This window comes from Saccoglossus kowalevskii, chromosome 7, assembly GCF_978046115.1.
Source record: "Saccoglossus kowalevskii chromosome 7, keSacKowa6.1, whole genome shotgun sequence".
NCBI lineage: Eukaryota > Metazoa > Hemichordata > Enteropneusta > Harrimaniidae > Saccoglossus > Saccoglossus kowalevskii.
Window position 1 is genome coordinate 31,089,233 of NC_140647.1, and position 17,680 is coordinate 31,106,912.

At 34.8% G+C, this 17,680-nt stretch overlaps 1 protein-coding gene across 1 annotated transcript in view; it reads right to left on the reverse strand.

Moving 5' to 3' along the window:
* Positions 1-17,680, reverse strand: part of LOC102803048 (inactive phospholipase C-like protein 2) — a 257,876-nt gene that overhangs the window by 98,514 nt on the left and 141,682 nt on the right. The window contains exon 3 of the mRNA XM_085501454.1: positions 4,695-4,972. Within this exon, the coding sequence (XP_085357580.1) occupies positions 4,695-4,972 (278 nt within the window). The remainder of the gene's footprint in view (positions 1-4,694; positions 4,973-17,680) is intronic.

Below are 17,680 nucleotides of genomic sequence, written 5' to 3' on the forward strand. Positions count from 1 at the left end.
CTCACCCCATTGATTTCAAAGTGTTTGTCTTTACTCACCCCATTGATTTCAAAGTGTTTGTCCTTACTCACTCCATTGATTTCAAAGTGTTTGTCCTTACCCACCCCATTGATTTCAAAGTGTTTGTCCTTACTCACCCCATTGATTTCAAAGTGTTTGTCCTTACTCACCCCATTGATTTCAAAGTGTTTGTCCTTACTCACTCCATTGATTTCAAAGTGTTTGTCCTTACCCACCCCATTGATTTCAAAGTGTTTGTCCTTACTCACCCCATTGATTTCAAAGTGTTTGTCCTTACCCACCCCATTGATTTCAAAGTGTTTGTCCTTACTCACCTCATTGATTTCAAAGTGTTTGTCCTTACTCACCCCATTGATTTCAAAGTGTTTGTCGTTACTTACTACATTGATTTCAAAGTGTTTGCCTTTACCCCATTGATTTCAAAGTGTTTGTCCTTACTCACCCCATTGATTTCAAAGTGTTTGTCCTTACTCACTACATTGATTTCAAAGTGTTTGTCCTTACTCACTACATTGATTTCAAAGTGTTTGTTCTAACTCACTACATTGATTTCAAAGTGTTTGTCCTTACTCACTACATTGATTTCAAAGTGTTTGTCCTTACTCACTACATTGATTTCAAAGTGTTTGTCCTAACTCACCCCATTGATTTCAAAGTGTTTTTCCTTACTCACACCATTGATTTCAAAGTGTTTTTCCTTACTCACTCCATTGATTTCAAAGTGTTTGTTCTTACTCACCCCATTGATTTCAAAGTGTTGTCCTAACTCACCCCATTGATTTCAAAGTGTTTGTCCTTACTCACCCCATTGATTTCAAAGTGTTTGTCCTTACTCACTACATTGATTTCAAAGTGTTTGCCTTTACCCCATTGATTTCAAAGTGTTTGTCCTTACTCACTCCATTGATTTCAAAGTGTTTGTCCTTACTCACCCCATTGATTTCACAGTGTTTGTCCTTACTCACTCCATTGATTTCAAAGTGTTTGTCCTAACTCACCCCATTGATTTCAAAGTGTTTTTCCTTACTCACACCATTGATTTCAAAGTGTTTTTCCTTACTCACTCCATTGATTTCAAAGTGTTTGTCCTTACTCACCCCATTGATTTCAAAGTGTTGTCCTAACTCACCCCATTGATTTCAAAGTGTTTGTCCTTACTCACCCCATTGATTTCAAAGTGTTTGTCCTTACTCACTACATTGATTTCAAAGTGTTTGCCTTTACCCCATTGATTTCAAAGTGTTTGTCCTTACTCACTCCATTGATTTCAAAGTGTTTGTCCTTACTCACCCCATTGATTTCACAGTGTTTGTCCTTACTCACTCCATTGATTTCAAAGTGTTTGTCCTAACTCACCCCATTGATTTCAAAGTGTTTATCCTTAATCACCCCATTGATTTCAAAGTGTTTGTCTTTACTCACCCCATTGATTTCAAAGTATTTGTCCTTACTCACTACATTGATTTCAAAGTGTTTGTCCTTACCCACCCCATTGATTTCAAAGTGTTTGTCCTTACTCACCCCATTGATTTCAAAGTGTTTGTCTTTACTCATCCCATTGATTTCAAAGTAACAATTGTTGTGGTTGTTTCTGATCTGGATCTAGGTAATTGCCATAGAAATTGAAATGTTTTCAATTACTATCCATTGCTGGATAACTCAAAAAATTATCAACAAATTTTCCTTCAAATATCAAGCGATTATATTTTAGAAGAGATAGATTTCTTGTTTGATTTTTCCCCTTCAAGCGATAATTTCAATTTTCTATTAAAAAAAAAACTAAAATTTGTTGGCAAGTATGATAAACATATGTAATGGGCACCTAGGGCAAAGATTTGGAGTGTCTTCTAGTTTATAGTACAACTGACATTAGTAACAGAAACTTGTGGTATATATACAAGTGGATTCATCATCTGTGATGATATTAAAGCTTACAATGGGCGAAGTGAAATAAAACTGAATACTGAGTATTTTCAGTTTATCTAAGCTATTCAACTATGGAATATTAACACAGGCAATATAGCAGGTTTTTTTATTAAATTGCACATCTGACATTTTTAACTAATAACATCATATCACTCACTGAGTATTCTGGGCAAAATGTCATTTTTTGGCAGAATATCATAAAGGTAATATTAGTATTCTAATTTCAATTGCATTTCAAGTGACATCAAAACCACAGGATAGCTTCCTGAATGAATTATAACATTTCAGCCATACCAGTGCCAGTAAGCAAGTTTTAAAATTTATTTTAATTCTTGAAAAAAAGATTTCCTGCAAGTAACTTGCACAATTTGAATAATTCATGGAAGATATTGTCTTAAAAGTGAAGGACATTAGAGAAATGTCCTACAAAAATTATGTGATATTCCTGAACTTCCAAAATTCATGACAATTTCATGTGATGTAAAACAGTTTTTAATGCTAAATATTTGTCAATGCATAATTAGATACATCTGTCAAACGTGGAATATATTATGAATACCACGAACAAATTTTGTAACAGAGTTTATAGGTTACCTAAATATATCATAATAGTTAGGAACTTCAAACTTGACACACAGGTTCCCTTTGTAACCTGCATGACATATGACGATTTTAAGGAACAAAACACCAAATGTGGTGGGTTTGGTGTACCTCAAATGGCAGAATAAATAATAAGTCAATCATGAAAGCTCTATGGTTCTTTGATGTTTTGAATATACCTGAGTTAACATACTACACTGTATTTCTATTAACTACCAATATCAGGCATAAATTACATGTACATGTAATACTAAGACTTCTTGTCTGCAAATGAGGTTCTGTTACTGTCATTAAGTTACCCTCAATCAATTCTGATTGGTTGAAGCAATTGTACACCTGGTAAAAAAGCCTATCATGAAGCGTAGGATTTTGGATAAATTAAATGGTCATCTGGTCATCTCAGTACCGATAATCTTGAAAAACTATCAAAGAAATCAATAGTTTTCACAAGCAAGGCATATATGGACAGTGACTAACACATAACAGAGGATAAAAAAAACGGCAATAAAGTTCGATAATAAACATGACTTATATTATTTGTGATCATTAAAACCAAAGCTGTGAATGTCCCAGCGTGTTGTCAGGAAGATCTTATCAAAGTAAAATGACCTTTTCCACGAACAGTAGCATGACGACGGCTATATAGTCAATAAGCTGAAAACAAGGTTTAATATTTGATGGTGTATTATTTCCTGCCTATTAAGTAACATGTAATAACTCTAAGTCGTTTCAGATGAATTCATATCGGTTGATCAAATGTGTCTACCGTAATGGTAGTGATTACATTCCAAATTGAATTGTCAAGACATTATTGAAGATTATAATGAACTTTGCAGCATTTCTTTTGATATAATTTTGTTATTAACATGCATTGACTGGATTACAGCATGATTGAAAGCAACATTATATCTAGAACTTACAAATGATAATCCCAACTCTTGGGGGCGCTCTTTAACATTTTTGACTTGGAATGAAACTTCAATCGTTTTGTATTTTTTTTTATTTGAGTTGGAAAGGTAATTACACATTTTTATAATTGACTGAGAGATGTAAAATCACCCGTACATATTTCAAAATAAGATTTGGCTTATAATGCAGTTATCCAATGTTGTGGGCATGGGTGTGGGCTTGGGTTTGGGTTTCAGTGTGGGTATGTTTTGTACACTAAAGTATACTTTACTTATTTACTTCTAGATATATTGAAAGGTAAGCATCAACTGTAGACAGCACCAATATAGGAGTAACTTGTATTTATTGAACCATGCTTTCTAGTATGGTAATTGGTATTTGTGGAATGGACATGGCGATGTGAAATCAACATGCCAGCATTGGCATCTCATTTTAATCAGGAGCATATACAGAAAGCAAAGATTGCTTGCCATATGAAATAATCTTTAATCATCAGAAAGGGCTTATTTTTTGTTTTTCATCGCAAACTATAAACAGAACATACAGAAAGATAAGAAGAGCAATCAACGAAAAAAGGCAAGTTCATGAAAAATTGCTGTGGGCACATCAAATCAGGTATTTACTTGGATGAAAATTCACATGCTGTGGTTTACATTATGACAGTTTATTTGATGACTCGTGTAATTAAATGAAAACAAGAAAAGCACTGATCTAATACAGCCTACAATATCTCATCAAATAAACTTGTTTCACAAGACTGTGAGGATCTGTCATGCACCATTGACTGTATCATTGTAATATAAACTCATGCGTTAATACATCCTGGAATCCTTGATTGATCAGAGTCAGTGGACCAAGTCCAGACGATTGCCAATGAATAAGACTCGGTAATTGAAAACGCCTCCATACTTGGTGGGATTCTTGGAATCGAACATGTCACATGTCAATTGGATTGACAATAGCAGGTAGAAGTGTAATTCTGCACTGCGCATACATTGTGGGTAATTAATTCTTACCCAAGTTTTCAACTCATACCGTTCATGCATTGTGGGTAATTAATTCTTACCCAAGTTTTCAACTCATACCGTTCATGCATTGTGGGTAATTAATTCTTACCCAAGTTTTCAACTCATACCGTTCATGCATTGTGGGTAATTAATTCTTACCCAAGTTTTCAACTCATACCGTTCATGCATTGTGGTGATTCCAGTAAAGCATTAGAATTTGATTTTACTTACCGTTTGCGATTTTTTTTTCTTGTGGCATAGTTGTAAAGGAAACTGTTTTTTTACGTGATGTTCGCTTACGATCTTTAATTAGACTGGATCTCCGTGGAAGTGACGAGTCTTCGGGTACAACAAGATTATTGCAGTCAGCTGCCACCACGTTGCCATTTTGACTGGGGCTTGATGGCTGGGGGGTGTGATCACTCTCTTCACTCCCTGTATCGCTGCTACCGTTCTGATCAAGCATATCTGCCGAGGTGATGGCTATACTTGGCTGAATTGCCTTACACCTTAAATTGAAAAATAAGAAAATGGAAGATTTGGTTAATTTATAAAGAAAAGACAAAATGTGAAATAACTTGCATATTTTCTACAGTGGAGAAAACATTTACTGACAGTGTAAGTGCAACCGAAGAGATGTTTGGATTGAGGCGGCAATGCAATTATCTTTCTATCTTGAAAATTTAAGAGATCTAACTGACGAGCATATACCAGCCATCAAATCGCAACATCAGCAATTACACAACAGCACTGTCTGATACATCACAATGCTATAAATAATGACCTCTGACCTTGTGAAAAGATGTGAAAAACAGAGCTCAGGAAGCTCATCTGTAATTGTGATCTGACGACATATCTTTTTTTTTATAAAACCAAGTTCTAAACATAAATTAACTTTAAAGATCACCAGCAAGTTTATATACACACTGTACAATTATGTATTAAAAAAACTTAAATTGAATCTTATCGTGTATTACAATAATTAATTGAGACATGGTGATCACAAATAACATTTAGTATTCAATACTGTATTTAGATTCACAATTTTACAGACAGCAAAATTGATCGCATGTCTGACTTTTGAGACCCCATTCCATTGTTCATACTACTGTATATATATATATAATATGTGTATGCACTTGTACACAGTTATTAACTGCAATAATATGTATATCACAATCATCTAGTGTAAAATAAGCATATATCGGTTCTTTTGGAGTCAGGTGCAGAGGTATTAGAATTCTCAATGTGCCATCACTTTGATCCAGATTTGTGGACTTATGACACCGTCAGATGTTGATAACACTACATTAGATGTCTATCAATTCTATGTACTGAATATTTTATTTTATTTCCACAAACGAACTTCATTATCATCATTCTTATGCAAGTCATGTACACAGTACGCTGTCAGAAAACCTAATCCATTCATTGAAAAAATGCTGCTACACAAGTTTCAAATTTTTCATTAATTCCTGTGAACCCAAGTTTCAGAAGTTGACAAAAAGAAGAAGTTGACAATGTCGGGAGTTTGCCGCAATGCATGCTGGGAGTTTATCACATAGCAAGTTTACAACTATCATTCATCTACGCTTACCAGCTGGATGTCTGACAGGAATGTATTTCCATTAATTTTGTATGAATGGTCTGATAATAGAAAACAAATAATCACCAAAACAGTGGTCTAACTTTCACTGATTTTCTCCTCAGTGGTGAAAAAACAAAACAATTGTTTTGTTTTGGTGATATTGTATTTTGTTTTCATTCTGGCTTCACAATTTTGTTTTCATTGAGAGCAATTTGACAAAAACACATTCATGCACAAGGTGTGCATATATAAAGTTTGACTATAAACTTTAATCTACCTTTACTAATAATTGTATTCAGGAATAAATGAATGTATAATTAGATAAAATGGAGATGGTTGTCGTAACATGTAGTGTTAAATATGGGTCCCATGCAGCATACATGTGCGTGTGCACTTTCTCTAAAAATTGGGATAATTGAGAATATAAGCCACACCTCTTTCTGATGCAAGTACATTATATTGTCAATCAAACTATAAACATGATCTAAAAAGCTGTTGAAACGTAATGCTGAAATAATAATAAAGCATTGACTTTATTAACCACAGAGGTTCTGAACTACATGTAGGCATTTCACCTACAAGATTTTTCAGGTTTAATGCGAAGGAGCATGAGACTTTACTTTCCCCACAAACAAACCCAAGATGTGACACATAATAAAAGTTCAACTATATAATACTATTATGACATTTAAGACTGACGGCAGACTTTTCAGATTACTGGTATGGGATTATAATTTTTATTACGTTGCCCTATACTTTTACAAACTGATTAGTAATATCATAATATTCCCATGAAATTGGTGGAGTTTTCATTTTAATGGCCGTACAGCTACATCGTAGAATGGCGCCCTCAAGCTTGGGATGGTTTTCCATATTCATTTCACCTCAAAGGAATAGATGAGTATTTCACATCTGTATTATATATGGTGCAATTACTAAACACACACTGGGACACTATACTATATAAAGCATTATTCTATGCTCGGCACATCATAATACATGTAATATAATCTGTTGTCATGGCAACATAATTGAATTATGTAACTCTACAGATAACAAAGCATGAATCGATTGTAGTAATATTCAAAATAAAATTACATATTCATATTATTAAGATGATAAAAATATACTATATTTTGGTGGTCGTGGAACCATTAAAAACCCAGGGGGATGAATTATGGCTTGACTGAATACGATGTGGTTAAAGACTTTTTCTGAATTCTGGCTGACGAGCATATTGTCAAAGCATAGACATGCCTATCATATTACGAAATGGGGGCACAAATATTATCCAAATTTGAGGAAAAAATTGCCTAATTTTTTTTTTCAAATGTTTTTAGCAGTGATTGAGTTTCATTCGATCAGCAATTTGTGAAAATCTATCATGACAAAGTAGATTACAACATGGCATGACGTTGTTGTTTTCAAGTGGCATTCACACTGACGACTACATGTCACAACTGTATGAGTCACGTTCACACAAAAAAAACATTATATTCAGCCTTGAGCAAAAAAAACAATAAAAAAAAATGTGCAAAATGTTTATCAGTATTTTGATTGGAAAAATTATGGCAGAATTAGGATATGATGCATTTTTAAAACATACACGTATTGAATCATATATAATCGCATTAAATCAGTTACATTAAAATCATAATGAATCATATTATCACATTTAATCAAATAGAATTACATTCAATCATAGTCACTTTGAGATCGTATATAATCACATTTAATCAGTCACATTAAAATCATATTGAATCATATTACCACATTTAATCATAAAATCACATTGAATCAAATATAATCACATTTAATCAGTCACATTGAGATTCTATAGGATTACATTGAATCATTAATTGTACAGTCCGAGCACAACTTAACATGTAGCTAGCATTAACCTGGCTTAGAGCTTGTTTTACTAGTTTTTAAAAACATAAATTGAAGTATTCTGCCTAAATTTGTCTTGAAAAATTATCAGTTTTTTTGAAAAGGCAAAACCAGTTGAAAACCAGCTTGAAAGTTTATACACACAGATTACATTGTATACTCACATATAGCAATGACATTGAATCTTGTACCCTTGATTATTTCTGTTTCTCAGTACAATCATACCTTTCCATGATTACTGATAAGCATCTGTGACATTCTGGGATGCTATTGGTCAGACCGACTTGTCTGATGCAATGATGTGTGAGTTCAATAGCATATCACTGTGCATGGTTACAAAAGCTGCATGCCCTTAATTTTTATCTACCTTTGAATCGGTGATTCTAGAATTTTAGAATATAAATTCTTCAAGCGACTTGCTTGCAGCACACATATGGCGCTTTATAAAACACCAACAGATTTAGAATACAACCAATGTACAGCACAAAATCTGATATGTGTCAGTAGTACAGTAGAAGAGATCAACACAACAATACTTTATAGATGTAGGCACAGCTTTGAGTTATTATAAATAAACTATAAAATTATTTGTAATTGAAATGCACATTGGGTGTCTAACAGTTTGAATGTGCCGGTAAAACAACTACTTAATATTATCTCTACGGGTTTTAAAAAGGAATTCTTGACAGTAGGGAAACAAAAAAAATACCACAGAGCTGTTTATTCATGACATGTATTGATACCATAAAAAAGCTGCTGCTTTTCAGTAAATAGAATCTATTACACATATTAGAGACAAATATGACGAGATTAATATCTATAAAATATGCGAGTTGTCCTCATATTGAACCTTCGCTTCACACGCTAAAAATGCATTTTTTGAAATTAATTATGAAGACACAAAAAAATAATGTATACTATGCTCTTGTTGTCACGAGAAAATGTTGTAAATTGAAATTTTATATTGACATTTACTCAAGATCTTGACAAGAATCAGTAAAAATTACAGGTATATGGAAAACGTTTTTTTTACCAGACTTGCTCGCCTAAATTTGTTAGCATTTTTTTCTTATTTTCTTCAATATTTCTGGAAATGGACCCTATTTTTGGAGCCAACAAACAAAATTTGAGGCAATTTTCAGCTTTAACTTTTTTTTTTTAAATTTGTCCATTTTTGTCTTTAGAAGGAAAGTGCAAACCATAAAATGGGACCATTTTGTGAACTTGTGGTAAAAAGGTTGAGTGTTATATGTTATTAATTATCACATTTACCAACACTGCAAATTTTGATTAATATTTGTCACAAGAAATGATCATGATTAGGTTCACAGGGACCCCCCCCCCCCTTCCAGTGTAATCTTTGCTGCTTACAAAACAATTTCCTCAGCATATTTTCCAGTGCAAGTTCAAAATATCCTATATAGTTAGATTACTTCACCTCAATGTCAATGTCAATGTCAATGTCCCTGCGGTCCTTACACACAATTGTTTTCTGACAATACCAATTGATAGTCTGACATTTTACATGTATAGAGAAAGGTCTATAAAAATCATTAAATTTATTTGATCATTTATTTCTTTAAAATGCCTTTGAGGGTTTTTCTGGCACAATATAGATACACATCACTGTACAGTACTCTCTTCACCACTTTCAGTTTTTACTGCTGCTATACAATATTGCCTGCTGAAAGCTTCTACGGAACGTTAGCAATGCACATTTCAATTAAAGAACTGAAGACATCATTAGAAAATGAACAATATGTATAGTATCAAAGCAACAGGACTTACAGTTTTTAACAAGAAGTTGAAAATATCACTTTCTACCAAAAATGACAAAAATATTCACCAAAATTAGAAAATTGAAGATATCATCACGAAATGAACAAATCTGAGAAAGGTCTACATGTAGTATTTATATAAGTAATATCAAAGCAATTGAACTTTTGGTTTTTAACAAGAAGTCGAAAATATCACTTTTTACCAAAATTGACAAAAATATTCACCAAAATTAGAGAATTAAAGATATCATTACAAAATGAACAAATCTGAGAGAGGTCCACATGTAGTGCCTATATATGTAATATCAAAGCAATTGCACTTTTGGTTTTTAACAAGAAGTCGAAAATCTCACTTTTTACTAAAAATGACAAAAATATTCACCAAAATTAGAGAATTGAAGATATCATCACGAAATGAACAAATCTGAGAGAGGTCCATATGTAGTACCTATATATGTAGTATCAAAGCAATTGGAATTGCGGTTTTTAACAAGAAGTCGAAAATATCACTTTTTACCAAAAATGACAAAAATATTCACCAAAATTAGAGAATTGAAGATATCAACATGAAATGAACAAACCTAAGAGAGGTCTACCCAAGGTACATATACACAAAGTATCAAAGCATTCAGGCTTGTAGTTTTCAAGAAGAAGTCGAAAAAGTAAAACATTGACACGGACGACGGACAATCACTCATATGATAAGCTCCGCTCGACAAAGTCGACAGCGGAGCTAAAAAAAAATACAAAATAATTCTGCGCTCTAAGTAATGTATATTTATTTTCAACATTTTATCTCTATTTGTGGAAGATACTTATATGCAAATTAATTACTCTATGATGTCCTTATATTGTTTAGTAAAAGCAAATCTCTGATAGAATCACACATACCATATTTGCTCTATTAGAATTGCATTTCTAATAGAATCATATATTCATGCCATATTTGCTAGATATTAATAGAAGCATACATATGGAGCCAAAACTTGCATTTACTGAATGTAGTGTCATTAAAATTTGACTAATTTTTACCACAAACATATCTCTGTCATTTATGTATATGTGAATGGTAAACAAATTCATAACTGGTTTGCTGAAAATTCTGCACATATATGTATGCATACGGGAATCCGAGATTTGAAACATTCATTAGTTTTTAACATTCACTTGGAACAAGAACGTTTAATTACTATGCAAATGAAATTAATTATTATGCAAGGGTTTTCACCAATAAATGATCGAAACTTATTCTGAAAACATTTCAAAGTAGTACTTGAATAATATACAAATAGACTAATTAATATGCAGATTTGCATCAAAAAATAATTAAATCGTTTAATGGCTCCTATAGTAATAATATATCTGTATTCAGTGATAAGTTCCTGAGATATTGGTGAAATCAGTTGATTTATAGACAGAGTATGCACGAGTATGCACAGCAAAAGATGACAAGACATATCAGCTGAGAAAGCAGTGAATAAAATTAACAAATACTCAAAAACAACAAATATATAGCAGACATTCTTCTTTATGACTATGTACTCCATTTAGAATCAGAAAAACCAAATTAAACATTATTTTAATATTCATCAGAAAGAGCTATTTAAAAAATCATTGAAAAATCATATCCTTAAATAACCCTCTCAAGGCGCTCAATAAACAACTGTAAATCATTTATACAAACATTAATTGAAATGCTCAACATGAAATAAAAGTATATCATATGCTGGTGATAAAACATAATTTGAGAATTTAACAACCTGAGGGTTTAGCTGAGCCACATCTGCTGCTGTTGAGACCAATGACTGCTATTAATATGTAATGAAAAAATGCTGTAATATTTAATGATTATCCCAGAATGTAATTTTTATAGAAATAATTATGGTAATAAACAAACCACTTATCCTAATCTGTGAATAATACTATGTTAAATCAAAGGAAACATGTACTGTTTGCATGACTCAAACTGCTAAATTGCAGAATTATGGCACCATTAAATTGCCTAGCTATACGAAACAGCCATCCCCAGCTACTATGAGTTTATATTTATCTGTTAACACATCAGTATCTACATTTGCTAACCCTATATTAGAAGAACTTAAGAGGTAGTCAAACAATTTTGTTGGATTATGACAGGGAATTTATTTTAACCTTTTGACTTTTAACATTTGAACAACAAAGAAATTACAGAAAAATTTATTTGCAAAACATGACACAAAAAAATTTGGCGTTAAAAGCTTTGTTACACAGTCAAAATATAGCCAGAATTAAGAGTGATGTATTGAGAAAGTCTGTGGCAAACTTCACAGGTACAGGTTAACTCCCATCCATTCAGAGGTACAGGGTAACTACCACCCGTTCAAAGGTACAGGGTAACTCCCACCCATTCAGAGGTACAGGGTAACTACCACCCGTTCAAAGGTACAGGTTAACTCCCATCCATTCAGAGGTACAGGGTAACTACCACCCGTTCAAAGGTACAGGGTAACTCCCACCCATTCAAAGGTACAGGGTAACTACCACCCGTTCAAAGGTACAGGGTAACTCCCACCCATTCAAAGGTACCAGTTAACTCCCACCAATTCAAAGGAACAGGTTAACTGCCACCCATTCAGAGGTACAGGGTAACTACCACCCATTCAAAGGTACAGGGTAACTCCCACCCATTCAGAGGTACAGGGTAACTACCACCCATTCAGAGGTACCAGTTAACTCCCACCCATTCAGAGGTACCAGTTAACTCCCACCCATTCAAAGGTACAGGGTAACTCCCACCAATTCAAAGGAACAGGTTAACTGCCACCCATTCAAAGGTACAGGGTAACTCCCACCCATTCAAAGGAACAGGGTAACTACCACCCGTTCAAAGGTACAGGGTAACTCCCACCCATTCAAAGGTACCAGTTAACTCCCACCCATTCAAAGGTACAGGGTAACTCCCACCAATTCAAAGGAACAGGTTAACTGCCACCCATTCAAAGGTACAGGGTAACTACCACCCGTTCAAAGGTACAGGGTAACTCCCACCCATTCAAAGGTACCAGTTAACTCCCACCCATTCAAAGGAACAGGGTAACTCCCACCAATTCAAAGGAACAGGTTAACTGCCACCCATTCAAAGGTACAGGGTAACTCCCACCCATTCAAAGGAACAGGGTAACTCCCACCCATTCAAAGGAACAGGTTAACTGCCACCCATTCAAAGGTACAGGGTAACTCCCACCAATTCAAAGGAACAGGTTAACTGCCACCCATTCAAAGGTACAGGGTAACTCCCACACATTCACAGGTACAGGATAGCTCCCACCTATTCAAAGGTACAGGGTAACTCCCACCTATTCAAAGGTACAGGGTAACTCCCACCAATTCAAAGGTACAGGGTAACTCCCATCAATTCAAAGGTACAGGGTAACTCCCACACATTCACAGGTACCAGTTAACTCCCACCAATTCAAAGGAACAGGTTAACTGCCACCCATTCAAAGGTACAGGGTAACTCCCACCCATTCAAAGGTACAGGGTAACTCCCACCAATTCAAAGGAACAGGTTAACTGCCACCCATTCAAAGGTACAGGGTAACTCCCACCCATTCACAGGTACAGGATAGCTCCCACCTATTCAAAGGTACAGGATAGCTCCCACCTATTCAAAGGTACAGGGTAACTCCCACCCATTCAAAGGTACCAGTTAACTCCCATCAATTCAAAGGTACAGGGTAACTCCCACCCATTCAAAGGTACCAGTTAACTCCCACCAATTCAAAGGAACAGGTTAACTGCCACCCATTCAAAGGTACCAGTTAACTCCCATCAATTCAAAGGTACAGGGTAACTCCCACCCATTCAAAGGTACAGGGTAACTTGCACCAATTCAAAGGAACAGGTTAACTGCCACCCATTCAAAGGTACCAGTTAACTCCCATCAATTCAAAGGTACAGGGTAACTGCCACCCATTCAAAGGTACCAGTTAACTCCCACCAATTCAAAGGAACAGGTTAACTGCCACCCATTCAAAGGTACCAGTTAACTCCCATCAATTCAAAGGTACAGGGTAACTCCCACCCGTTCAAAGGTACAGGGTAACTCCCACCCATTCAAAGGTACAGGGTAACTCCCACACATTCACAGGTACAGGATAGCTCCCACCTATTCAAAGGTACAGGGTAAGTCCAAACCATTCACTAGTAAAGGGTAAATCAATGATGGTACATGCATATATTCTGTAAAGGTAACTCATTTATTTTCTTATTTGATTTTTCATGGTTAGCTATAAATTATCATACTGTATCCTCTGGCGACAACCAACCAATTAACTTTGTTAGTCTGATTTTTTGTTCTCCTAAATGTTCTCAGTGGTGAGCACAGTGAAATTTTTATTCAAAATTCAAAAATCAATTTTCAAACACATTTTCTTTGGGTCAAATTCTCTTGGAGAGAACATTGATGGACACACAGACAGGTGCAGACTGTGAGTAGTTAAAGAACATGATGAAGTAAGTTGCGCCTGAAAGATTGCGTGCAGCATACAATTCAATTTCCACTCTGAAAGCTCTAAAGCACTTATTTTACAATAGAGAGGTTATAATGTTACACGAATGCTATGTCAGAGTAGAAACATGATATCAAACTAAATGCAATAAGAAGCTATATTGTCATTGTGCAAAAACAATTTTCATCTAATACTGCACCAATACTTCCTAGCATTTGATGTCACAAAAAAGGGAAATTGTCACGGCAACAACAAAGAATGGAACACCTATTCAATCAAATATTATCAATGAAACAAATTGATGTGCCCATAATACCACTATGTCTAGTCTGAATCAACATCGAACAAAACACGGTTTCAGATGGTATCAAAGGGCTAAAAAAACACTCAAATTATAGTTTCTAGCTACATGGCTGTAGAACAACTAAAAGTCTTTGCTTTTGATTTTGAGTGATTCTATTTAAGTGCAGCACTAGTATATATGTAGGATGAAACTGAGAACTTAGGTATGAACTACAGGATTATGTGGGTTTACATCAGGGAACTACAGGATGATGTGGGTTTACATCAGGGAACTACAGGATGATGTGGGTTTACATCAGGGAACTACAGAATGATGTGGGTTTACATCAGGAAACTATAGGATGATGTGGTGTTAATTTTACATCAGGGAACTACAGGATGATGTGGGTTGACACTGGGGAACTAGATGAAGACGTGAGTTGACACAATGATACTATAGGATGATGTGTGTTGACACTGGGGAACAAGAGGAAAATGTGCTTTGACACCCAGGAAATATAGGGTGATGTAGGTTGACATCAGGCAATTAAATGATGATGTGGGTTTACACTAGGAAACTATAGGATGACATAGGTTGACACCAGGGAAGTATAGGATGATGTGGGTTGACACCAGGGAACTATAGGATGATGTGGGTTGACATTGAAGAACTATAGAATGATGTGCGTTGACACCAGGGAACTAAAGGATGATGTGGGTTGACACCAGGGAACTAGAGGATGATGTGGGTTGACACCAGGGAATTATAGGATGATGTGGGTTGACACCGGGAAACTACAGGATGATGCGGGTTGACACCAGGGAGCTATAGCATGATATGGGTTAACACTGAGGAACTATAAAATGAAGTGGGTTGACACCAACAAACTATAGGATGACAAGGGTTGACAATGGGGGACTATAGAATGATGTGGGTTGACACTGGAAAATTTTAGGAAGATGTGAGTTGACACTGGAGAACTATAGAATGATGTGGGTTGACACTGGGTAACTTAGGATGATGTGGGTTGACACTGGAAAACTACATGTATAGAATAATGTGGTTTGATGCTGGGAAACTATAGGATGATGTGGGTTTACATTGAGGAACTACAGGATGATGTGGGTTGACACTGGAGAACTACAGGATGATATGGGTTAACACTGGGGGACTATATAATGATATGGGTTGACACTAGGGGACTATAGAATGATGTGGGTTGACACCAGGGAATTATAGGATGATGTGGGTTGACACAGGGAAACTACAGGATGATGCAGGTTGACACCAGGGAGCTATAGCATGATATGGGTTAACACTGAGGAACTATAAAATGAAGTGGGTTGACACCAACAAACTATAGGATGACAAGGGTTGACACCAGGGAACTATAGGATGGTGTAGGTTGACACATTAAGAATGTATGATATTATATTAAGAGGATACATAGAAGTGGGTTGACATGATAAGGTGACTGTGCATATGTTACATACAAGTGTTGAATAATTCTGAAAGATAATCTACAAACCAACTCAGAAGTACTGTTCAAATGGTGCTAGACTCCCATACATACAGTGTACCACCTAATTACAGATACACAAGTTATATATGTACTCCCAGTCCCCCTACAGTACACTTGCCAGTACATAGGTGTCATACAGTGATGAGAAATAAAAGTAAATATTTTATAATGTAGACACTTACATTGAAAAATATGAACACATCTTTGTGGTGACAGAATACAAACAACGCTATCATTAACACATATTGTGAACCCATACATATCGTGTCAACACATCAAACCATCAACAGTACATGCAGATATTCAAATTGAACGCAACTGTGTAAGCTGGATAATATCCCAAACATCTGTGTACACACGAATGCTGCACTACACAGGACACAGAAATATAAACATAGAAACTCAAGATTATAGCTTCTAATCTAGCAAATTGGCAGCATGGAATTTTTTAGACATCTTTAGACAGATAGTATAACAATGTATAATGTTTAATATGCGGGTTAGCTATTACATTACAGCTTGAATATTGGGGCAATCTACTTAAAAATTTATAATATAAACATGAATATAGGATCATGTTTTGTGGAAAAATAAATTATTTCATTTGCAGGGGTCTAAATTAAGGCCTGTCCACCTGTTCCACACAGGAAGATTTTCGCTGGGATAGGTAAATGTAGAAATTTGAACTATCCCAGTGTACAGGTGAATATCAATATTCTAACTGCCCAAATAAGAAGTCCAAAGTTGTTAAATGTCCAGAAAATTGCTTTCAGAGCCAAGAATTACAATTTTATTTCAAATAATATGTCATAAAAGGGACTTTGAGGTACACCGTAAATTGGATTAGGCAATTTTATTTTCTAACCAGTCCAATAGACAGGCAACTTAAATTTTTAATTTCAACATCTGAAAAAAAAAAATGAATCAGTATATCATATTAGTTCTTCTGTAAGTTTTGAACCAATCACCACAATTTGTTTTGAAAGATAAACCAATCACAACAATTTATTTTGAAAGATGAACCAATAATAGCAATTTGTTTTGAAAGACCAACCAATCACAGCTCAAAGTTTTGAAAACTGAACCAATCATTTCAATTTGTTTTGAAAGACCAACCAATCACAGCTCAAAGTTTTGAAAACTGAACCAATCATTTCAATTTGTTTTGGAAGATAAGCAATCACAGCTCAAAGTTTTGAAAACTGAACCAAGTACAGCAATTTGTTTTGAAAGACCAACCAATCACAGCTCAAAGTTTTGAAAACTGAACCAATCATTTCAATTTGTTTTGGAAGATAAGCAATAACAGCTCAAAGTTTTGAAAACTGAACCAATCATTTCAATTTGTTTTGGAAGATAAGCAATCACAGCTCAAAGTTTTGAAAACTGAACCAAGCACAGTAATTTGTTTTGAAAGATAAACCAATAACAGTACTGGTAGTCTAAAGTATTTGATGTTTAAAGTCTTGATTCTTATTTTTATATACCGATACAGTTCCTGACATTGATAGCCACTGTTTTCTCTCCTGACTTTTTAGATGCAAATGCAAGTGATGCACTTTTACCACATAAATTTCATGTTTGGAACTCACAATGTTATATTACTGTACAACCATATTCCTATCAATAATGGCATTATACACATGTAGCAAATTAATGCACTAAC